Source organism: Pan paniscus, chromosome 16, assembly GCF_029289425.2.
Source record: "Pan paniscus chromosome 16, NHGRI_mPanPan1-v2.0_pri, whole genome shotgun sequence".
In the NCBI taxonomy this organism is placed as follows: domain Eukaryota; kingdom Metazoa; phylum Chordata; class Mammalia; order Primates; family Hominidae; genus Pan; species Pan paniscus.
Genome location: NC_073265.2, coordinates 40,580,183 through 40,604,501, shown reverse-complemented (window position 1 = coordinate 40,604,501; position 24,319 = coordinate 40,580,183). Strand labels below are relative to the sequence as shown.

At 44.0% G+C, this 24,319-nt stretch overlaps 1 protein-coding gene across 3 annotated transcripts in view; it reads right to left on the bottom strand.

Moving 5' to 3' along the window:
- Positions 1-23,650, bottom strand: part of GLDN (gliomedin) — a 66,874-nt gene extending 43,224 nt beyond the window's left edge. Inside the window, exon 1 of one of the 3 annotated variants that reach the window (XM_003827835.5) lies at positions 22,877-23,650. In XM_003827835.5, coding sequence (XP_003827883.3) covers positions 22,877-23,239 — 363 coding nt within the window. In that variant the 5' untranslated portion in view covers positions 23,240-23,650. Of the gene's footprint in view, positions 1-22,838 lie in introns of all 3 variants that reach the window. The other 2 variants (XM_034938752.3, XM_057299951.2) reach the window with 2 other exon arrangements.
- Positions 23,651-24,319: the final 669 nt, after the last annotated feature.

Sequence of the window (24,319 nt, the reverse complement as noted above, 5' to 3'; positions counted from 1 at the left end):
GGTTAGAATGTGTAGTTTCTGGTATGGTCAGCCATGTGGAACTTACTCAAGGCTATTTCTTCCCCTTGGTAATTAAAGGGTGCCTCACTGAGCTATAGCACCCAACAAGGTAAAATTTACAATGTCTAACAGTCAATAATAATTACCAGATCTTTGAAGAAGCAAGAAAACACAACCAATAATGAGGGAGAAAAATCAATTAATTGAAACCCACTCAGAAATGATACAAAAAAATTAGTAGACAAAGACAATAAAATGGCTATTTTTATTAACCATTTTCGTATGTTCAAGAAGCTAGAGGAAAGATTGAACATGCTAAACAGAAATATAAATGATATAAAAACCACCCAACTCAAACTCTAAAAATGAAAACTACAATGTCTGATATGAAAAGTAAACTAGGCCAGGTGCAGTGACTCGCACCTGTAATCCCAGCACTTTGGGAGGCCAAAGCAGAAGGATGACTTGAGCCCAGGAGTTCAAGGCTGCAGTGAGCTATGATTGTGCCATTACACTCCAGTCTGGGTGACAGAGCGAGAGCCTGTCTCTAAAGAAAAAATAAGTACAGGGCTTATTTTGGATAGGACTAAGGGCAAATTAGACATTGCAGATGAAAGGTTAGTGAACTTGAAGATATAGCAGTAGAAACTATCCAAAATGAAACACATGGAGAAGAAATGCTTTTTAAAAGTGAGCAGAGTATTCGTGAGCTATGGGACAACTTCGAGTAGCCCAATACCCGTGTAATTAGAGTCCAGTGCTGGCAGGGAGGACGGAAACTTTTCTGAAGTACCAATGGCAAAAAAAATTCCAAAATTCAATAAAAACTATAAACCCATAGATTCAACAAGCTAAAGAAGCTCCAGAGACAAGAAACATGAAGAAAATGACATACAACTGTTTAAAACATATGATGAAGAGAAAATCTTAAAGGCAGCCAAAGGAAAAATGGCACATTCCACAGAGAGAAACACAGCTAAGGATAACAGCAGCCTTCTTCAATGGAGACAATGCAAGTGAGAAGATAGTAGAGTAACATTTTTAAGTGCTGAAAGAAAAACATTTTCTGTCTAGAATTCTATAGTCCAAATAATTTTCAAAAGCAAAGGTAAAATAAAGAATCTTTGGACATTTTTGCATCTACCTGTATCGTGCTCAAGCTAAAATGAACCACCTGCTCTTCAAGGGCATTCCCCTCTCCCATCCTTCAAGATTTGACTGGTATGCTGCCTCCTTCTCGAAACGCTTCCTGATCGCCCACTGGGCTTTATTCATATCCCTCTTAGGGTCCTATTATCTATTGCTTGTGTCATAAGTGTTTGAGGATTTTTCTTTTCCCTCCCACTCGCCTGTGAATTCCTTGAGGGTTCCTTTCTTGTTCTTCCTCAGCACCCACAGTGTGCACCCACATGCCCGTAACAGGCGCTGAGTGTTTGTTATATTGATTTACATTTTACTTGGTTGTGAAAAGGCTTCTTTTAAGCTTCTTTCCAAGATATTTTTCACTGATTTAGAAGTACCGATGTTTTCATCAGCAAACACATGATAAGCCGAGCCCTATGCTTTTAAAAATAAGGCAAAATCTGTGGGCACAAAAGGCTCACAATACAGTTGATTGACTGAATTTTGTTGTTTATAAAGGACTTGAAAAAATAACAGTCTGGGTTTCATAAGGAATAGATAGACTCTTGATGAAGCCTCCCTAAGTCCAAGTAATGAATAATATCATGCTTAGCATCTCCATGATTTCCTGACTATGCCTCCAGCTGACACCCCCTCCCAGACCCAAGTATGCAGGTACTTCTTGATGACATCTTCCCTTGGACATCTAATGAACATCTCAATGTAACAACATTCAAAACTGAACTCTTCATCTTCCCCCTAAACCTGTTCTATCTGCAGTTTTGCCATCTCAGTTAATGGCAAATCTTTCCTTCCCATTGCTCAGCCACTAACCTTGAAGTCCTTCAATTCCTCTATTTTTTTTCCTCTCACATCACATTTAAACTGTCAGAAAATTTTATCAGCTCAATTCACATCGCATTTAAACTGTCAGAAAATTTTATCAGCTCAACTATCAGACATATCTTTACACCATCCACTTATCATGTCCACTGCTTTCACTTGGTCTAAGCCACTATCATCTTTCACCTGGATTATTGCAATGGCTATATAAATAGCCCCCCTACTTCCACGACCTAACTTGCCCACCCACAAAGTCTATTCTCATCATTGAGAAGCCAGATTCTCATCATTGAGAAGTCAGAGTGATTCACTGAGAATTCAGGTGAGATCATGTCACTCTTCTGCCCCAAACCCTCCAAAGATTCCCCATAAAAGCCAATGTCCTTACAATAGCTTTCAAGGCTCTACATGAACTGGTCTCTTGTCCCTCCTTCCCCCACCCAACCCAATCATCTTTCTGACATCCTTTCTTTCTTTCTTTCTTTCTTTTTTTGAGACAGAGTCTCGCTCTGTCACCCAGGCTGAAGTGCAGTGGCACAATCTCAGCTCACTGCAATGTCTGCCTCCCTGGTTCAAGCGATTCTCCTGCCTCAGCCTCCCAAGTAGCTGGGATTACAGGCATGCACCACCATGCTGAGCTAATTTGTATATGTTTGGTAGAGATGGAGTTTCTCCAAGTTGGTCAGTCTGGTCTCGAACTCCTGACCTCAGGTGATCCGCCCGCCTTCTACTCCCAAAGTTCTGGGATTACAGGCATGAGCCACCATGCCCGGCCCTGACCTCCTTTGTTATTACTCTTCTTCCCACTCACTTTGGTCCAGTCTCCTTCCCTGAGCTCTCTCACCTCAGGGACTTTGCACTTGCTATTCCCTCTGCCCAAATGGCCCTTTCCCCACATATCCACATGGCTCATTCTCTGATCTCCTTCAAGTCTCTGCTCAAATGTTGCCTCCTCAGTCAGGCTTCCCCAGCCACACTACTTATAATTACAGCTTCCTATTACCCCTCCCTAATCCTCCTCTCTGCTTTATTGTTCTTTTTGTTTTTTAGATGGAGTCTTGCTCTGTTGCCCAGGCTGGAGTGCAGTGGCATGATCTTGGCTCACTGCAACCTCTGCCTCCTGGGGTTCAAGCGAATCTCCTATCTCAGCCTCCTGAGTAGCTGGAATTACAAGCATGCGCAATCATGCCCAACCACTTTATTGTTCTTCATAGCACTTATCAACCTTCTACCACTATAGATAAATTACTTATTTGCTTTGGTTTTTTGTCTCCTCCCCGCCAGAACATAAACCTCAAGAGAACAGGGATATATATATGTTTTGTTCACACTGTTTCTTGAGTACCTACAATAGTGCCTTGGATATAATAGGTGCTCATATTGAATGAATGAATCTTTGATTGGTAGAGCAGTTCTCTAAGTCAGTCTTACCCATACCAGATGTCATCTCCTATTTGGTGAGTAGCACGAATTCCTAGGATGGGATTTTTTTAATGTTCTAGGACCCACCTCTAAAACTCTTAGTATGGCAAGAAACCAGGTTCAGAAACTGGCAGATACCCAAATTTATATATGCACTATTCAAGTCATGGATCAGTCTATAGTCAAGAGGTATTCATCAAATACTTCAGTAGAGGCATAGCAAAAAACCATGAGACATATTTAAAGAGATAAGGTGACTAAAGGTGACAAATTAGAGGCCAAAATTGTAGAAAACCAAAGTTTGAGTTGTATGACACAAATAAGTGCAGAAGAAGTTAGGGTAGGAAGGGATGAGTGTTTTGAAGTGAGCTGAGAATCACTTGTCTTCCCCAGGCCTCTAATGGAGTTTCTAAGCAGGAGTACTGCTGGAATCATCTTTCAGCAACCACCAACAGCAATATTTTGTACTCACATTGTTCCCTTCAAAAACAACTTCAGATACTTTCTGATTTTTATCTAAGCATTCTTACATTCATCCAATAGTCAGAAATCATAGTTAACCAAGTCGTCTGATGTTGGGAGGAATGGACAAAAGAATTAAGACCATTATCTCCAAATGCTGCCCTGTGGCATCCCTTGTACAGAGCAAAAACATCTGTAAGAGTGTTTTCTCAATCTACTTCCTGCTCAGCCCCCTCCTCCCTCCACACAGGGGATATCTACCTATGTCATGAACAATAAGTATATAATGGCCCCTGCTTTAGCTAATATGTCCCTCCCTAGTAAAGGAGTAGGGCTCTCAGGCATGATAAGAAAGGCATGTGAGAAAAATAAGGTTCCCCAGTCACAACTTAGGGGGTGGGAGAAATACCTAGTATTGGCTGTCCTAGGACCCCTTTGATGGTGACAGACCTGGAGGATAGTTATCTGGGACAGAAGAGTAAAACTGAGAAGGCCGTGCCAGTGTCCAGGAGGAAGTTAGTTTCCTGGCCTTCAATGGTTAAGCTTACCTGGGGCTCTCTGTGATGGTGATGACATGGGTTGGTGCCTGCCCCGGGCACCCTCAGTCCTGTTGTGGTACCATCTGGTTAGTGGCCTCTGGCCCAGTGAACCTTCGCCCTCGGGGGCAGTGTGCCTTCCAGTGATCCCCCTGGCACAAGGGACATGGACGAGGGGGCAGCTTATTGTTTGGGCAGTCCTTTTTGAAGTGCTCCTGTAAGCCACACTGATGATAAGCTCTGTTAGGTGGGTTGCCTGCCCAGCCTTTCTTTCTTTCAGAGCCACCGAAGTTTGAAGTTCGTCTGTCTGAGGGCCATGACTAAGGTGGAGGCCTTTTTCTTGTCTCATCTGTCTCGTTCAGCCTGCTCCTCCTGATCTCTATTACAAAACACTGAAGTTGCCAAATTCAATAGAGTTTCCAAATTTTGCTCGGGGCCCCGGGCAGACTTTTGAAGTTTCTTTCTAATGTCTGCAGCTGACTGAGTGATAAACTTATCCTTTAAAATTAGTTGGCCTTCAGTAGAGTCAGGTGACAAAGAGGTATGCTTTCTTCTTCTTTTTTTTTTTTTTTTGAGACAGAGTCTCACAATGTCGCCCAGGCTGGAGTGCAGTGGCGCAATCTAGGCTCACAGCAAGCTCCGCCTCCCGGGTTCACATCATTCTCCTGCCTCAGCCTCCCAAGCAGCTGGGACTACAGGTGCCTGCCACCACGCCTGGCTAATTTTTTTTTGCATTTTTAGTAGAGATAGGGTTTCACCGTGTTAGCCAGGATGGTCTCGATCTCCTGACCTCGTGATCCGCCCGCCTCGGCCTCCCAAAGTGCTGGGATTACAGGCATGAGCCACGGCGCCTGGCTGAGGTATGCATTCTTAATGCCTCCCTTAGCCTCTCTAAAAATGCCATAGGGTTTTCTTCCTTTCCCTGTGTTATGGCGGACATCATTGAGTACTTCATTGGCTTTTTTCTGGTCTTTCTTAATCCCTCTAGTATGCAAGTCAGTAAATGCCTGTGACTCCAGTCTCCATGCTCCAAATTGAGGTCCCAATGGGGATCCACACTGGGAACCGCCTGTTGGCCTGTGGGGAATTGTTCCCTTTCTTCTGATGTCATTTTATCATTTACCTGGCTTAGGTACCAGAGATCCCCAAACTCCCGGGGATCCTGCAGCCTTAGCTGTGGCCTCTTTTTCGTTGGGAGTTAATGTTTGACCTAACGACAACATAGTATCTCTCCATGCTAAATCAAAAGATTGTCCTAATCCCTGTAAGACGTCTACATATCCATCAGGATTATCTAAGAATTTTCCTAGGTCCAGTTTGATCTGTTTTAAGTCTGAGAGGGAAAAGGGGACATGCACTCATGCTGGGCCAAAGTCTCCTCCTCCTCCCACGGCTTGGAGGGGGCACAATCGAGGGCCATTGGTGGCTTTTGGTTCCTTGACTATCTTTTTGTCTGGTTCCTTTTGGGCCATTAGGGCCAAAGGAGAGTCCTTACTAGTGGGAGGGGGAGCCATGGGGAGACCTGAGTATGGGTGTAGGCTTTGAGGACCCCTGGTAGGATGTAAATTACATTTTTTACATAATTGTGGGTTATCCCCTAGTGAGAAAAAAACCTGTATATATGGCACTTCACTCCATTTGCCCTCCTGTTTACAAAAGACACCTAGGTGTAGGACGGTATTATAGTTACTTCTCTCGGGTGGCCATGTCTCTCCACCGGGAAGAGGCTATTGTGGCCAGATGGTGCTGCAGAAAAATATAAGTCACTTCTTCTTCAGCGTTTGAGGGTCAAATTGGTCCCAGTTATCCAGAATACACCTCAGGGGTGGTTTTGCTTTTGAGGGACGTCTCCCATCTGAAAGGAGAACATAGAAGTGCCCACACCCCTAGTCATCCCCTAGTGAGCACTAGCCCTAGGGCATCCCCTATGGTTCTAGTGTCCTTTTCTTTCCAGGGTGTGCAATCACCCATGGAACCCTGCTTAATGAATTTAATTGTGCTTACCGACATAGCAGTTTTGCCCGCACTTGTTTCCTGTCCTTTTTTAGCCACACAAAAAAGGGGACCGGGACTACTGGATTTTAGTGGCTCCTTACCAGCATGCCCACAATTACCTTTGCATCTAAGAGTGAGTCTTAGGTTCGGGGTGTATTTTGAATTCAGAGACCAGGTACCAGTTAGCATATTTCTGGGCTTGGAGCTGTCCCAGCGAGATAAATTCCTTGAAAATGGCACTGAAGCACAACAGTTTTAGGGTAGGCAGTGGCAAATTGGAGGACCAAGGTTGGAACAGTGCTTTTCGTACCTGAATTTTCTGTCACCTATTTGCCCTCCTAAGAATATTCATTGACCTTTGGACTTGAATTGGGGGGACCTATTATCTATTATATTGTTTTCGGCCCATAAGTCTCACTGCTTTGAGTGGAGAAGTTCTACAGTTCTAATCGCTGATCCCAGATGGGAAAGGTGGTAATTAAAGTAGCCTCTATAATCTGGAGTAAGTTTAGGGCACCAAAGGAAAAATGTCCTAGGCCTTCTATCAGCCACTGACACGCCTTTTGATGTCCCGGATAGTGCCTAGGGTACAGGGTATGAGGGACAGGTCCCTAGGGACAGGTACGAGGGACAGGGCACGGACAGGTCCGTGCCCATGGGGGCACCATGGGCAAGGGTCTTTGGATTTTCACCTCCCTCAACTTAGGCTCCTAGCCCAAAGATGATTCTTAAATTCAGGGGTAGGAAAGATCCTAGAGGATAGGGCCTCAAGAAAGTCTTCTCTGAGGACATTAGAACCAGGAGGCATGGAATGCATGCATGGGCGGCTGCAGAGTAGAGGCTTCTGGCTGTGCCATGATCTCAACCGGGTCAGTGCTGGGAGTTCGGGATGACAGTTTTCCGCCTCTAGTCAGCCCTTGGCTTTTCTCAGGAAAGGTAGAAAAAGGTGGAACTGGTTCCAGGCAAACCAATGCTCCCAGGCCAGAGGGCTGGGGGTTGTTAGAGAGCCCTCTCCCAGAAAGTCTCACACCTGTGTCTTAAGTCAGATGGCTGCACTTGTCACTTTTAAATGGCCGACAGGTGCCTCGTGTTTTCCTCCAATTTCTAGCAAGAAGATAGAACAGAATAGCAAGTGAAAGGGGTCCAGTGTTACCGCTTTGGAGAAATCCCAGACAGGCCCCCAGAAATGAGACGAGAAGTCTTCTCCCGATCAAAGGTTTTTCTCAATTGAAGGATTCATGGTCTCACAGGCTTCAAGGAATGAAGCCGTGGACCACAGTGGCAAGTGTTACAGCTCAATTAGAGAAATGCGTGGACCCAAAGAGTGTGCAGTGGCAAGATTTATTAAAGTGAAAGTGAAAGGAAAGTGAAAGCTAAAGTAAAGCTTCCATGTGGTGGAAGGGGACCTGGAAGGGTTGCCCAACTACAGTCAAATATTTTCCAATTATGCTTAGTATAATTAATCCCCCTAAATCCAATATCCAAAATACATTTTTCCTTTTTAGTCCCCATTAACTATCAAAACACCTATCTGGAAAACAGTATTTTTTCTAGAGGTCTGTGTGTTGTCCCAGTCACCCAAGATTCCAAACTTTAGGGTCATTCTAGAATCTGCTGTTTTTCTGGCAAGTTCTTTTGATTTATCTCCAAATTCTTTTTATTACAAGGCTTCCAAATTCCCTGAAACACAGAATGGCAGCATTTGAAAAATACTAAAATAATATTGATGAGTGAAAACATATTGAGTTCTAGGCACTGTATTAAGGACTTTACATAGATTATTGAACTGAGTTCTTATGATAACTTGTAGGTTAGATACTGCTATCGCCACCTTTTTAAAGCTGAGGGAACTGAGATGCAGGGGGTTGAGTGACCTGCCGAAGGTCACATGGCTGATGGGGAGCCACAAGTGAACTCACAGTATGATTCCAATGCCCACGCTCTTTACCATTATAAAGGCTTAGATCATTTTGCGGTCTGCCTTTTACTTTTTAATTTGGAAAGTCCTCTTACATGGAGAAGGCAGAGTTCTCCTTGGAAGCAGGATGTTCTCCTTTCCCTGAATATTCTTTCTTATCTCAGTTTTCCTTCTCTCTTTTAATGTCATATTCAGTCCCAAAACAAACTCAGCATCCTCACTTCTAAAGTAGCCCGCTTCCATGTTTCCTCACTTCTGTCCATAGCACCACCATCCTTGATGTTAAATGGATCTGGACCAAGTGGCTCCTTTTGTCAGAGGTGTTCTAACCAGAGTGACTCCATCTTGAATAGGGGCTGGGTAAAATAAGGCCGAGACACCTGCTGGGCTGCCTTCCCAGGAGGTTAGGTATTCTTTTTTTTTTTTTGAGACAGAGTCTCACTCTGTTCCCCAGCTATAGTGCAGTGGCGTGATTTCGGCTCACTGCAACCTCCACCTCCCGGGTTCAAGAGAGTCCCCTGCCTCAGCCTCTGGAGTGGCTGGGACCACGGGCGCGCACCACCATGCCCGGCTAATCTTTTGTATTTTTATAGAGACGGGGTTTCACCGTGTTAGCCAGGATGGTCTCGATCTTCTGATCTCGTGATCCGCCTGCCTTGGCCTCCCAAAGTGTTGGGATTACAGGCGTGAGCCACCACGCCCGGCTGAGGTTAGGTATTCTAAGTCACCTCTCATCTCTCAGGATGAGACAGGAGGTCAGCACAAGATACAGGTGACAAAGACCTTGCTGATAAAACAGCATGCAGTAGGGCCGGGTGCGGTGGCTCACGCCTGTAATCCCAGCACTTTGGGAGGCCGAGGTGGGCAGATCACAAAGTCAGGAGATCAAGACCATCCTGGCTAACACGGTGAAACCCCATCTCTACTAAAAATACAAAAGATTAGCCGGGTGTGTTGGTGCGTGCCTGTGGTCCCAGCTACTCAGGAGGCTGAGGCAGGAGAATCGCTTGAACCCAGGAGGCGGAGGTTAAAGTGAGCCGAAATCATGCCACTGGACTCCAGCCTGGGCAACAGAGTGAGACTCCATCTCAAAAAAAAAAAAAAGAAAGAAAGAAAAAGAAAAAAGCATGCAGTAAAGAAGCCAGCCAAAACCAAGATGGCATTCAAAATGACATCTGGTCATCTTCACTGCTCATTACGTGCCAATTAATAATGCATTAGCATGCTAAAAGACACTCCCACCAGCACCATGACAGTTTACAAATGCCATGGCAATGGCTGGAAGTTATTCTATATAGGCTAAAAGGAAGAGGAACCCTCAGTTCTGGGAAATCCCTGCCCCTTTTCCCAGAAAACTCTTGAATAATCTACCCCATATTTAGCCTATAATACAGAAATAACCATAAAAATAGCCAACCAGCAGCCTTTGGGGCTGCTCTGCCTCTGGAGTAGTCATTCTTTTGTTCTTTTACTTTTCTAATAAGCTTGCTTTCACTTTATTCTGTGGACTCACCCTGAATTCTTTCTTGTGCATGATCCAAGGACCCTCTCTAAGGTGTCTGGATAAGGACCTCTTTCCAGTAACACTTTTCCTTATATCCAATTAGTTAGCAAAATTAATTCAAGCTTCTCTTTTGATATTTCTAGGATATAACCCTTCTTCATTTCCAATGCCATTATCTTAGCCAGACGTGAATTGTTTCTTGCCTGGATTAATGTAATAACTTTCTAACTTTCTTCTTGCTTCAGTCTTTCCCCATTTCCAGTCTTTCCTGCATTGCACCAACAGATCTGTCCTCCTATAAAACTACAGCCTTTATGACTCTTCCCTGGCAAAGGTTCTATGATGGCTCCCAATTCCTCATTAGGTTCATTCTTAACTTCTCAAAAGTAGAAATTCAAGCCTCTCTCTAACCCAGCCAACCTTAGTTCCCTTCTCCCTACTCCAAACTCTCCAGTACAGGAAGGCCTGTCTGGCTTCTTGTTCTTCCTGACTTGCACCATTTTCATTTCAGTCCCTAGACCTTGGCTCAAATTATTGCCTGTACTTGGAATGATTCACCCTCCTTGCCTGCCCCAGTCTCAACAACTCTCCATTGCCCATTTTGAGTTCAATTTCCTTAGTGAGGACTTATTTTCTCTCTTCTTCAGTGCCCCCATGCTTTCCACACAGTCACTGTGAAGGATTTTCCTCTAAAGGTCTTCCTGTTTAGAGACTGATTCCAAGGTCCCCAAATGTGGCTTAGGTGGGGGTAGGCATTTTCCACCTTCCAGTAAAAAGGATACCAGACTCCAGCACTCACCCACTGAGTAACAAAAAAACCGGGGAATTATTTTGCCATCACCAGCTCAACATTTTAGAGTACACTTATTCACAACTCATTATAAAGTACTTCACAGTTTTTATATAGAGCCTAGGCAGGACCTCCAAATTTCCCAGCACTTTGGCAAGCACAAACTTTTTCTGAGTGGCAGATGAAGGGGTTGCTCTATTGGATTCAGAACAAACTCCACAAATTGCATTTTGAACGATCTTTAGTTGGCCTTGTTGTTTTAAGGCTACCTTTCAGAAAAGAAAAGTGTGTCTTCAACTTTAGATAAACTAGAAGCAGATTATATCCATTTAAAGTATAGAGCTGTTAAAGATCTACATAAAAGCAATGGATGGGCTGCAAAATGCTCCCTTTGTAGCTTAATTACAACCTAAAAGCTTCAGCTTGTTTTAAACAACATGACCTTTAGTCTGTAGATAAAATGCATGTAAATTAATCTTGAATGTCAAGTAGATTTGGCGGAGAATTTCTTTTTTGTGTGTGGTGGTGGTGGTGGTGGTGAGTTTGAGGAATGTAGAGGGAATAAAAGAGTGTCTTTTTTTTTTTAATTGACTGTGTTTTTTTTTTTTTTAATCAAATCCGAGGACTGTTCTGATAGTTCCCACATTGGCAACAATATCCTGGAGAACACAAGACCCCTAAGAAGTAAAATCGTTCTTTCTCTACCTGTTTTTGCTCTACCTTCCACTCACATTTTCTCAATTTTCCAAATGCCAGCATACAAATTTTTTTTCAGGAATGCCACCAACAGGAATCAACAGAAGTTAACAATAGCTGAGCCAGTCGGAGAGTGGTGAAGATGACTGCCTTTCAGTGAGTGCCAAATCTTATCATCAGTGGTCACGCAGAGGCATAACTACCCAACAGGTTCATCTTGCCTGCTGTGCAGATAGAGTCGATTTATCAAGACAGGGGAATTGCAACGAAGAGTTTCATACACATAGAGCTGGCTAAACAGGAGACCAGAGTTTTATTATTACTTGAATCAGCCTCCCCAAAAGTTCAGAGGCTAGGGTTTTAGAAAGATAGTTTGGCAGGCAGAGGGGGCTAGGAAATGGGAAATGCTGATTGGTTGGGTCAGGGATGAAATCACAGGGAGTTGAAGCTCTCCTCTTATGCCAAGTCTGTTCCTAGATGGGGGCCACAAGACAGTTGAACCAGGTGTTGGTGGTGCCAGCTGATCCATCAGAATGCAGAGTCTAAAAAATACCTTGAATACCAATCTTATGTTTTACAATAGTCATGTTATCTATAGGAGCAATTGGGGAGGTTAGTAATCTTGTGGCCTCTGGCTGCATGACTCTTAATCCATAACTTCTAATCTTGTGGCTAATTTTTTTGTTTTACAAAGGTGCTCTGCTTCCCAAGCCAGGAGGGAGTTCATTTTGGGGAGGGGCTGATATCAACGTTGTTAAACAGTTAAACCATAAGTTCCTTCCAAAGTTAGTTCAGCCTACTTTGAGGAAAGAACGAGGGCAGCTTGGAGGTTAAAAGCAAGATGGAGCCAGTTAGGTCAGATTTCTTTCACTGTCATAATTTTCACACTATTTTAATCTTTGCTAAGGCAGTTTCAGAGGGGTGGGAGCTGTGAAATCCTGAATCTCTGAAGAAGCCCTGTTGCCATATCAAGGGGAACGCTGTTTTTTTGTCAATGCCAAGATGATTTAGGTTGGTATGATTCCAATCCAGGCTTTAAGAGGCCAAATACTATCCCAAAGCAGCAGCTGATAAAAGCACAGATGAACAGACAAGTTGGCACCCTGAAGGAAATGGAAATAAAGAGTAAACCCAGAAACAAGACACTAGGAGCATAGGGCAAAAAGGGCTAATGGCAAAGCAATATTGAGTGCCATGGTCTGAATATTTGTGTACCCCCAAATTCCTACATTGAAACCTAATCATCAATGTGATGATATTAGGAGGTGGGGATATTGGAAGGTGACTAGGTCATGAAGGGAAAGCCTACATAAATAGGATTAATGACCTTATAAAAATGATTTTATAAAATCATAAAAATGATTAATAACCTTATAAAAATGAGGCCCCAGAGAGCTGCCTTGCCCTTCCACCATGGTGGAAGGTGAGAAGGTGAGAAGGTGCCATCTATGAACCAGAAAACAGACCCTCACCAGACACCCAATCTTTTGGCACCTAGATGTTAGACTCCCCAGCTGCCAGAACTGTAAGAAATAAATTTCAGTCATTTATAAGCTACCTAGCCTATGGTATTTAGTTATAGTAGCCTGAATCAACTAAGAATATGATAAATCTTAATAACAGCAACAATGAACACTTATTGAGAACCTGACTATACCAGGCAGTGCACTTCACCTATATGATCTCCCTTAAACATCCGAACAACCTAATGAGGTAGGTACTATTTTCTCAGTCATACAGATGAGGAAACTGAGGCTTGGTGAAGTTAAAAGATTTGCCCAAGATCACCCAGCTACCAAGCTGTGGGTCCAGGATATGAATCCATCTGACTTCCAAGTCCACACTGCTTACCACCACCACATACTTCAAAGAATTAGGGAGAGAGAATGGGGCTGGGAACTTAACAATGAAGAAAGATCCCAGGTTGCTTGAGCTAAGGACAGGTACATGAGGGCTGAAGGTGGCAGCAGTACCATGGGCAGGTGAGCCTGTGACTGCCATAGGGAGATCCTGGCATGAGAGCTTGAGAAGGATGAACCAGCCCTTGGCTTTGAAGGACTTGTGATCTGAGAAATTATTCTGGAACTCACACAGGGAGGGACCTTTGCCAAAGGATCTCTCAGCCTGTGGTCTAGTGGGCAGAGCTACTAAATAATCGGCTGATCACAGGGTACTGCTGTCTCCCTAGAGTGGAGAGACAGTTTTCAGGTACTTTTAATGTGACTCTGAGTTCCAAGACAAAAATCAATTTTTTCCCCGGCATAGTGGCAGGGAAGATTGAGGGAAAGGCAGTGAAATAGTGTGCATAAAGACAAGAGCAGTTGGGCATGGTGACTCATGCCTGTAATCCTGGTACTTTGGGAGGCTGAGGCAGGAGGAACACTTGAGCCCAGGAGTTCCAGACCACCGTGGGCAACATAGTGAGACCCTGTCTCTAAACAGATCTAAGAGAAGGCTAGCTATCAAGAGATGCAAGCATTTTGAACTGGGAGGAGATAAGAAGAGAAAGGGCCAAGATATCTCATTTTAAGTGTCATCTTTTGTTTTATTATGAAGACAAAAAAACTTGAGTTTACGTTCACTTAAAAAAAAAAGAAACAAGAGCCGAGAACTCACCAAGCCCCAGAAGGTTCTACCCTGCTCAGTCTGTAAAGCCTCGGGAGGCTCATTACTACTGCCCTCACCTCTGCTGCTTTGGATAGAAAGAGACCAGAGACTTTTAATAGTTCTGGGACATGAGAGTAGGTCCTGATGGTTTCATGCCATTCATTTGGTCAACACAACTGCTCTATTCTCATGGGTCCAGATGATCAGCCTTGACCCGCCTGTTTCTTATATATGTCCCTAGAGAATCATGCCAATAATTTCTTACAAGGAATGCTTTATTTGTGTGTGTGCAATGGATCTCAGGGGCCAGCTCCCTCCTGTCTTCCTTGTGCACCATCATTGCCTGCGACATGATTTAGGCTTATAGGTGTGTTCCCATCACCAACACCACTAGACACAATCTTAGCAGAGATATGGCTGCAAGCTCTCTCCCAAACCTTAATTGATACCTAGAGATGGCTTCTGACATGGGAACAAAGCATACAGTGTCAGGTGTGCTCAGAGTACACAGCACTGATGTCCTGAATGCACGTGTGCACATGCTGCAGTGAGAAGGGCCACGGAAACCCACTTCCCAGGCTCTGCATGGGGTTTATGACTTTGGTCACCCTTTCTTTTTTAATCCTCCTGTATCAGGCCTCTAATCTCTCATCAGCTCCCCCAACCCCTCACCCCGCAGGACCTAGTGTGGTATGCATCTCTCTCCTTCAATCAAAGAGAACAGATAGAGTTTGAAACAAGGCCTACATTTGGGAATAATAGATGGCTAAAAGCTCCCCTAACATTGTTTGCTCTCAGTTTGGGAAGCCAGCAAGCAGCCTGGCTCAGCCCTACAGCCTCACTGTACATGGAACAGCACTCTTAGGGTGCCTCTGTCTTGCATTCCGTCTCCTTGGGAGAGGTGTTAGACCCCAGAGTTAACCAAGGCTGGAGCACCCCTGATTTAGTAGCCCGAGCTACTAAGAATCAACCCTAGGCCGGGTGCGGTGGCTCACGCCTGTAATCCCAGCACTTTGGGAGGCCGAGGCGGGCAGATCACGAGGTCAGGAGATCAGGACCATCCTGGCTAACACGGTGAAACCCCGTCTCTACTAAAAATACAAAAAAAAAAAAAATTAGCTGGGCATGGTGGCAAGTGCCTGTAATCCCAGCTACTCGGGAGGCTGAGGCAGGAGAGTCGCTTGAACTCAGGAGGCAGAGGTTGCAGTGAGCCAAAATCACACCACTGCACTCCAGCCTGGGTGACAGAGAGAGACTCTGTCTGAAAAAAAAAAAAAAAAAAATCAGCCCTAGTGCCGTTCCAGGGAATTACGATGTAAGTGGAGGTCTGGCAAAGTTTTTCTGAGAAGAACGAGACAAAAACTATTTTAGGCTTTGTGGGTCACATGGTCTCTGCTGCAACTATTCAAACCTGCTGCTGTAGTGCCAAAGCAGCAATAGACAGTCTGTAAACAAATGGGCATGACTGTATCCCAATAAGACTTTATTTATGGTTACTGAAATCTGAATATCATATCATGTTCACATGTCACACAATATTATTATTCTTTTGTTTTTTCCCCACCCATTTATAAATGTAAAAGCCATTCTTCATAGCCTGTACAAAAACAAGTAGAATAGCAGGCTAGACTTGGCCTACAGGCCATAGTTTGCTGACCCCAGTCTAAATCCTCAGCTTTTACAACATTTGGAAATAACCCAGTCCAAGGAAGTGGGAAAGGGAAATAAACTCTGGCACAGCCAATTTAAGGAAATATAGCACTGCAAACAGGAGCTGTGACTGTAGGTAATGTGATTTTTTTTCTCTATAAACAATAGAATTTCTAGATTCATATCAGTGTAGCTTACAGCAGTCATAATGCAAAGCTACCTGTTTGCTATAATAATGTGTTACTGCTTAATCCAGCTGGAATCTCCTGCTGGGAACTACCCTAAGAATCGGGAGCACATGCTTTTGAAAAGCCGTAGTGACAGGAAATCTCCGTCCACCGAAGATGGAATTGATTTTTAGAAACAGCAAAAAACAACAAAAAACTGAAACCAAACCCAATGCAAAAAACCACATCGACCTCAATCAGTAATAGCAACAATCACAATGACACAGTAACTACTATACTTTCAGAATCAGGCTGGTAAATAAAGGCATTGTGGTCAAGCTAAATAAAGCCCTTTGGGTTCAAAGCCACTCATGATTCTGAGATGAGACTTCTGCAAATGCATGATTGGAAGTCCTAACATGGCCCCTAACAATGTGAGTGTTGTTTGGCCAACATTCTGTCAGCCAACTAAAAAAACAAAAAAAGAACTTTTTTGAATTGCTGTCAATATTTAAAAGCCAGGAGATTTCACATTAAAAAAAACAGATTTTGTACTTCTCTTTAAAAAAAAATCAGGCTAGACACAGTGGTTCATGTCTATAATTCCAGTACTTTGGGAGGCTGAAGCAGGAGGATTTCTAGAGCCCGGCAGTTCAAGACCAGCCTGGGCAACATAGTGAGATTTCTACTAAAGAAAAAAAAATTTTTTTAATTAGCCAGGTGTGGTGGCACACACTTGTCCCAGATACTCAGGAGGCTGAGGCAGGAGGATCATTTGAACCCAATTAGTCAAGGCGGCAGTAAGCTATGATCACTCCACTGCACTCCAGCTTGGGCGACACTGTGAGACCTTGTCTCTAAAATAAAAAATAAAATAAAATAAAAAAACAAAAAAGAAAAGAACAGAAAAGAAAAGAAAAAAATATCAGGCACAGGAAGCAGGCGGCTCCCGTTCTTGTATAGTCACCATCAGCGGGAGCCTCCCCTTTAGACAAAGCAGATGAACCTCAGGTGGGTGCAGTCCCTACCGTGCTCTATTGCTCCCCGGCCCAGGAGCAGCTGCCAAATTACCTGGGGTACAAGGCCCTTTTTACTCCCATAAAGAAGAGAGTAACACAGTCACATGGTTCAAAAGTCAAAATGATACAGAAAGCTATACAGTGAGGGGTTCATTCCTCCCTTATACCCTCCAAAAGTAAGCACTTTTGTTAATTTCTTCAATTAGTTTTCCCTTTCTTGCTTCCACAAGGTAATACAATATATACTTTTCTCTGCCTTGCTTTGTTCACTTAGAATATATCCTGGGGATTGTTCTGACTCTTATTATATAGAGAATTTCCTCATTCTTGTTCTACAGCTACTTAGTATTCCAGTGGGTGTATAGATTAATTTAACTAGTACTGGATTGGTAGATATGGGTTATTTACAGTCTTTTGCTTTTACAAATATTCTGCAATGAATATGTACATATGTCATTCATAGGTGATAAAATCTATGGTGAGATTGCTGGGTCAAAGAGTATTTGTAATTTTTTCCAGATTTTGCCAAAGTGCCTTCTGTATGGGTTCCATCATTCCGCACTCCGAACAGCAATGCAAGAGCATGTCTGTTTCTCTTCAGCTTCCCTAATACAGTGTGTTGTCAAACTTTTGTAGTTTTGTCTTTCTGTTAGGTTAGGGGTGTCCAATCTTTTGGCTTCCCTGGGCCACAATGGAAGAAGAAGAATTGTCTTGGGCCACACATAAAATACACTAATGCTAGCAATAACTGATGAGCTAAAAGGAAAAAAAAATCGCAAAAAAATCTTATAATGTTTTAAGAAAGTTTATGAATTTGAGTTGGGCCACATTCAAAGCCATCCTGGGCCACAGATTGCACAAGCTTGTGTTAGGTGAAAATTATATTTTGGGGTAGTTGAAATCTACATTTTTAAATGAAGAGATCTTTTCCCATGTGCTTATGAGACATTTGTATTTCTTTGCCTGAGAACTGTCTGTCTCATTTTCCTGTTGGATTCTCATTTCTGTTGCTGATTTTCCTATTAAATTTTTTAAATCAACTTTTAGGAACACTAAGTGTATTAGAAAGATTATGTATCTATGATATGATATGAGTTTTCCAGTTTGTTTCGCTTGTTTTGTTTTTTTTGAGATGGAGTCCTCCTCTGTCGCCCAGCTGGAGTACAGTAGTGCCACCTCGGCTCACTGCAACCTCCATCTCCTGGGTTCAAGTGGTTCTACTGCCTCAGCCTCCCGAGTAGCTGGGATTACAGGCACTCACCATCATGCCTGGCTAATTTTTGTATTTTTAGTAGAGACAGGGTTTCACCATGTTGGCCAGGCTGGTCTTGAACTCCTGATCTCAGGTTATCCACCTGCCTCAGCCTCCCAAAGTGCTGGGATTACAGGCGTGAGCGACCACACCTGGCCTCCTAGTTTGTTATTTATCCTTTGCTTTTGTTTGTGGTGTTTTTATTTTTGTTGTTGTTTGCTATGCCGAAGTTTTGCTGCTGTTTCATGTGCTTTTAAAATATAGTCACATTTGTTTATTTATTATTTGCATCTGGCTTTTGAGTTATAACTTGAAAGAAAAGGCTTCCCAATTCCAAAATTAAAAATGATATACTCATATTTTCTTTTAGTTTCATATTTTAAAAATGTAAATCTTTGACCCATTTAGAGCTTGTTATACACATTGTGAGAATAAAACTATTCTTTTCCAGGCTTTATCTTTTCCCAGAGGGCTTGCCCGTTGTCTCAAAATCATGTATTAAATTCATTCTTCCTCCCTGGTGTGAGATACTGTCTTTATCATGTACTAAATTGCCATATGTATTTAAGATTATTTCTGGGCTTTCCACTCTGTCCCATTGGTTTATCTATTCATATCCCACTCTGTTTTAATTACTCAGGCTTTAATTATATTTTAATATCTTGTAGAACCTAGTGTTCCTCCTTGTTCTTTTTCAGCGGTTTCCTTGCCAGGAATGCTTATTTTTCCATGTGAACTTTTGAATCAGTTTGTCTAATCCCAGAAAAAAAAAACCTATTGATAGTTTTATGTTGGGATGACATCAGATTTCTAAGTTAACTTTCAGTTAACTTATTATGATGCTAAGTTTTCTATCCAAAAACATGCTATTTTTACCATTTGGTTTAAATATTTTCTGTTCTACAGGAGTGGTCCCCCAGCCCTTTCTTAACACAAAAGGTAAGTATATAGATACACACACAGGTTTTGCACATCTTTTCTTCCATTATATCTTTCAACAGATGATTGTTTGGGTATAAGAAGTCTATTGATTTCTTAGTAATATTTTAATACCTTGTTTCCCACTGAATTCTGTTATTTTTAGTAGTAGGTTATCAACAGATTTTCCAGGTATATAATCGTATGATCTGAATATAGCCAGACTCTCACTTCTTAATGTATTTAGACCATTTTCCCTTGTCTTGTTGCTCTGGCTGGTCCTCCTAGGACAATTCGAGATACTATTGGTGATAGTGGGCATCCCTGTCTTAATACTGATTTTAGTAGGACCATCTCCAGGATTTGACAGTTCAGTGGAAAGCTATAGTTTTGGGGTGAGACATAATTACATTTTATCATGTTAAGAAAGAATACATTGATTCCCATTTTATTGCGTATTTTAAAAATCAAGCATTGATGTTAAATTTTATCAAATGCCTTTTCATCATTTGACTATTATGGAATCATATTTGCCTTCCTTAAAAAAATCATTTGAATTGTAACTCCTGCTTTAAAGTAGCCAGGCTGATTTTCTTGTTAGAGAGGTGCCAAGGACATTTTGAACATATCCTGGGCGTAGAAATGCATACAGTCCCTCAAGGACGACAATTATCATGGATACGTAATCACCAGTCTCAGTGTCTTATATCTTCTCTATGTTTGTTTAATTTATGAAAATATTTATGAAACTCCCTCTGGGTGCTTGACCCTAGATTTTGGACAAGTAAAGACAGGATGATAAAGCTACCAGAACATCAGCAAATGTGAGACAGGAAGAGAGGAATGAGAGAGGGTAGCTGATGGGAAGAGAACAAAAAGAATATGAGAGGAGGTCAGAGAAAAAGAGAGTAAACAGAAGTAGCATCTCCCACAGGAGTTAGTAGCAGATGGGTCAAATTTTCTCTCTCCCCGCTCACCAGATCCCCATTTCCATTATTGGCCTAATTCAATAGTTTCCAAGCCCCATCCAGGGCCCCTCTTATTACTGTCTCCCAAAAGTATGCACATGGTTTTAAAGATTTAATGTGCTTCTTGGCTGTGTCAAATTAACTGTACTTAATAATTATCTTGCCTTTTTAATGAAGTCATTTACAGCTGCCAACCAGGTTCTGGTAAGAATGTGCTCAGCTAAACAGAATTCTCATGCTGAGTTGATGTATTTTCAGCCAACAGTAGAGAAACTCAAAGTATCAGTTAAATTAAAGTTCATCTTGGATAAATGAACCATTCTGGAAGGCTTTTTGAAATGTTGACATTAGTCTGCATAGAGTTTGTTTCTTCGTTCCTAGACCTCTAAGGACATAAGACCTCACAGTGAGGACCTTGGATCTCACTCTCATTCAAGATCTGGTGGTGTATAAAAGGGCCAGGGAAGGTGTAGCCTTCACCTATAAGAAGTGTATACACTTGCCTCCACGATATATACTAGATCATTCTCTTAACTTCTCTCCAAGAGCTACCAAATGATGTTTTTTTTAAAATTGTTTTCTTATATGAATAATTGTTCTGAGAAAAGCAGAGAGTAAAGATGAGGAAAACTGTGAAGCTGAATGGAAAGAATATTGCTGTCATAAATTAAAAAGCTTTTCAGTAATAAAATTGGCTCCTCGGCCTGAAGCAAAGGCCTTGATGGGGATCTGGTGGGAGTGTGATGCCTAACACAGCTACTATCGATAGGAAGTTATGCCAAGGTCCTTCCTGCTGGAGAGTAAGCACTCCACCCCCAGGCTGTGGCCTAACAAATTAATTCAGAATCTCTGGGGATGGGATTCAGGCATCAGTAAGTTTGAAAGCTCCCCAAATAGTTCCAGTAGGCAACCTTACTACTCAAAATGTGGTCTTCAGGCCAGTAGCATTGGTAGCAGTGGGAGCTTGGTAGAAATGCAGAATCTTAGGCCCCAGCTTAGACCATCTGAATCAGAATCTGCATATTAACAAGATCGCCAAGATATTCCTGTGCACAATAAAGACTCAGTGCTAGAGACTGAGTAGTATTTCTTAAAGTGTGGTGCCTGGACCATCTGCACTGAACTCACCAATGGCATAGGAGGTGGGGGGATGAGGGTCAGAGGACTTCTAATAAAGCAGATTCTGGAGAGGATTCTATAGGTCTGAGGGAGAGGCCCTGGAATCTGCACTGTAATATGCTTCCAGCTGATTCCTAAGCCTACTGTTTGAGAACTGCTCCCAAGAGGAATGTCAGTAGTAAGATGATTGCCTTCTCCTAGCCTCAGGGACAGGGCCTCATGACTCTAAAAGGTCAAAACATACCCATTGCAGGTGGGGGATGAGTTGATGATAATCTACTAATAATATGCAGTCTGACACATGTGATAGTTCTGCTCTCTGACCTGTAACAGAGTTAGTGGTAGCACTGCGAGATCACCTAGAGTTAATTTGACACAGAGATGAGTGTCTCCATTCAATTTGTTAGTGACGGAATAGGTTGCAATTCGGATACGAAAGCTTCTACCTTAAAAGCAGGATTAAAAATGTAAAACAATGATGCTCAGATGTATCCCTTTTTGAGGGTTTTTTAAAAGCCTTAAAATGTAGGGTAGAGAGCTGAAAGGGCGAGAATGAATTCCCCTAAGGAGGTTTTTTTTCATCTTATAGCAGTCCTTTTTTGAAACTTCTGCTTAGGTCCAGATTTTTAAATGATAACATGAATTTAAAAAACAAATGAAGTGAGGAATGGAAAACTTGATCTCTCTCAAAAGATGTATTTGAAGTATGTAGTACTTTTACGTAGTTTTAAAAGCATTTCAGCTCATGTAAGGTATTTAAAAGCTTCTGTGAGAACGGAAGTTTAAGTCAATTTATTTTCAAATACCTAGGATTCTGAAGTATGGCTCACACTTGACTGGAGGTAATAGCCGAAATCTTTCTAATTATAAAGTGAAACAAGACTGTCGCAATTGTAATAAATAATGAAATGGGATGGGGAACTGCAATGTGATCTAATAGTATTTGTTAAATACCTATTGAATTAAAAGCGGCAAAAGCAAAGAAACTTAACACTGGAAAACAAATCTTTGAGGCTTTGAAGACTTTCTTCAGAGCAGTGTTTCTTAAACATTTTGGGGGAGGCATGCAATGGGGGACCCCTTGAAGATCTAGTGAAAAGCTGCAGACCCTCATCCACATGGGCAGGAGGGCACAGGCACACACACTTGGCAATTTCTGCAGTTCCATGTACTCCCTGGAGCCCAGTGGGGAGACCAATCCGCAGGTCCCATGTTAAGAACCTCAGCTTTGACACTGCATTTTAAGAAAAAAATTGCACCATATTGACGTCCCTCATTTGGAATTGCTTGAGATCCAGGGGCAACTTTCCCAGCATCTAGGTCCCAGGTGGGCAGTAAAACTAGGGCTGTTTTCACTTAAACCGAAACAATTAGGCCGGCCATCTCTCAGGAATGAGGCGATGCCAGGTGAAAAGCCAGACCACTAGTTGATGCCAGGGAAAGAATCCCTTTATTGAAAAAGCCTACGCTCTTTCAGAAACGCGCCTCCATCCTCTCAGAGGGCCCCACCCACAGGTCAGTGGCACAGGCGGAGCCCCAAGGCTGCTGCGGCTCCATTCACACCAGGAGACGAAAACTTGTCTAAGCTGAGAAGGAAAATAGGCTCTTAGAAACACTGCCTTCGCCCTTCGTTTATATGTGGACTCAAAGAATGTCAGAGGTAGAAGAGACTCCCTCCTTCACCCTGTCCCCAACCTCACAGATGAGAAAACAGACTCCAGTGGGTTGAGGTGCTTGCCAAGGTGACATCCCCAGCTACTCATGCCCACAGCCCTCTCCGCAGCACCTCGCAGCCTGGCCAGGGGAGAAGAGGGCGTCGGCGTCCTCGCCCCACACCCCCAGCCGCCCACCTGGCCGGGGCGCCACGGGGAACCGAGCCCCCGCCTACCGGCACCATGGAGTAGGTCATCATCATCAGCATGTCCTGGCTCTCGGCGCGGATATGCGGCGCGGGCTCGCCGCTGTGGCTGCGCTTGTTGCGAGCTGAGCTGGCCGGGTCTTGGGGTGGTGCGGACGCCCCGCCCGGCGCGCGGCTCAACTCGGCCAGGAAGGAGCGCAGGGCACTGTCCTCGCGCTGCTCCCGGCCCCGCTGCGCCTCCAAAGCCCGCAGCGCCGAGCTCAGCCCGCGCCACTGGCACAGTGCGAACACCGTGCCCGCAGCGTTGAGCGCCGAGAGCAGCGCCACGGCCGCCAGGGCGCCACGCAGGCCCCAACCCGCGTCCCCACGGCCTCCCTCAGCGCCTCGGGCCATGCTCTGTGCGCCTTGGGCAGGGCACGGCTTGGCAGCCTGCGGCCCTGGCAGCCTTTATACGCCTCGGGCAAGCCGTGGGCTGGTGGCAGCGCCGTGAGTCAAGTCACCCTTTGGCCCAGCTGGCGGGGCGGGATGGGGACAGTAGTGGTGGCGCCCGAGCAGCCCAGAGGGACAGGCGGGCAGAAGCAGGAGAGGAGCCAGTGGAGGCAGCCTGCGGAGGAGGGGCTGGCAGGGCTCGCGCTCCCAGAGTCCCGCCAGCTGAGCAAACCCTCTCCTCCTCTTCCCACTGCTCTGCCTGAGGGCATTGCCGTGGCCCAGACAGGCAAAGCAAGGGTCAGACTGAGGGGGAGAGCAGGAATTCTTATGGAGAGAAGTCTCCGGATTCCACCCCCTTCTACCCCTACACTGCCCTCTTGGAGAAAAAGATCAGCATGCCCAGATGCTAAGGCACGTGCCCACTGTCCATGGGAGGTCTGGTCCTGGCCCCAGCACCAGGCTGTGCATCACTCCCCACCATGGCCATGAGGCTCCACGAGGCCACTGAAGACCCCAGATGATCTTTCCCAGGAAGGGGATGGATAGGGGCAGGGAGACACTTGGCACTGGAAGGCAAAAAAGGCCACCCATCAGAACCAGAAAAGTCCAGGACTGCCTGGCCAACAGGACTCGTCCTTGAAAGGAGAGTTCCAGGATTTGACAAGTCAGGAACTCTCCGATGAGATCCATATCTGGAAAATGGCAGGATGGTGAGGAAAAAAACCCCAGGAATCAGGAGACCTAGTTCTAAAGCCACTCTGTTGCTACTCAGCTGGGAGGCTTTGAGCATGTCCCAAGACCATGAGGAGGTGCTTTCTGACCTAAGGGTTGGAGAGCTGGGCCATGGTTGGGTTCTTACCTAGCCCTAGGAAAACATGTTTTCCCATGCCTCTCATTTACTCCTCACAACTTTTATGTTGCCCAATACCTGCTCTGCCTCGAGGGTCACTGTCAACCAAATGCAGAGTCACTTTTGAGTCTCCCCAGAGAACCTCTTCACTCAAGATCTTTCTCAGCTTCTCCTAGAATGGCTCTGCTTCCCTG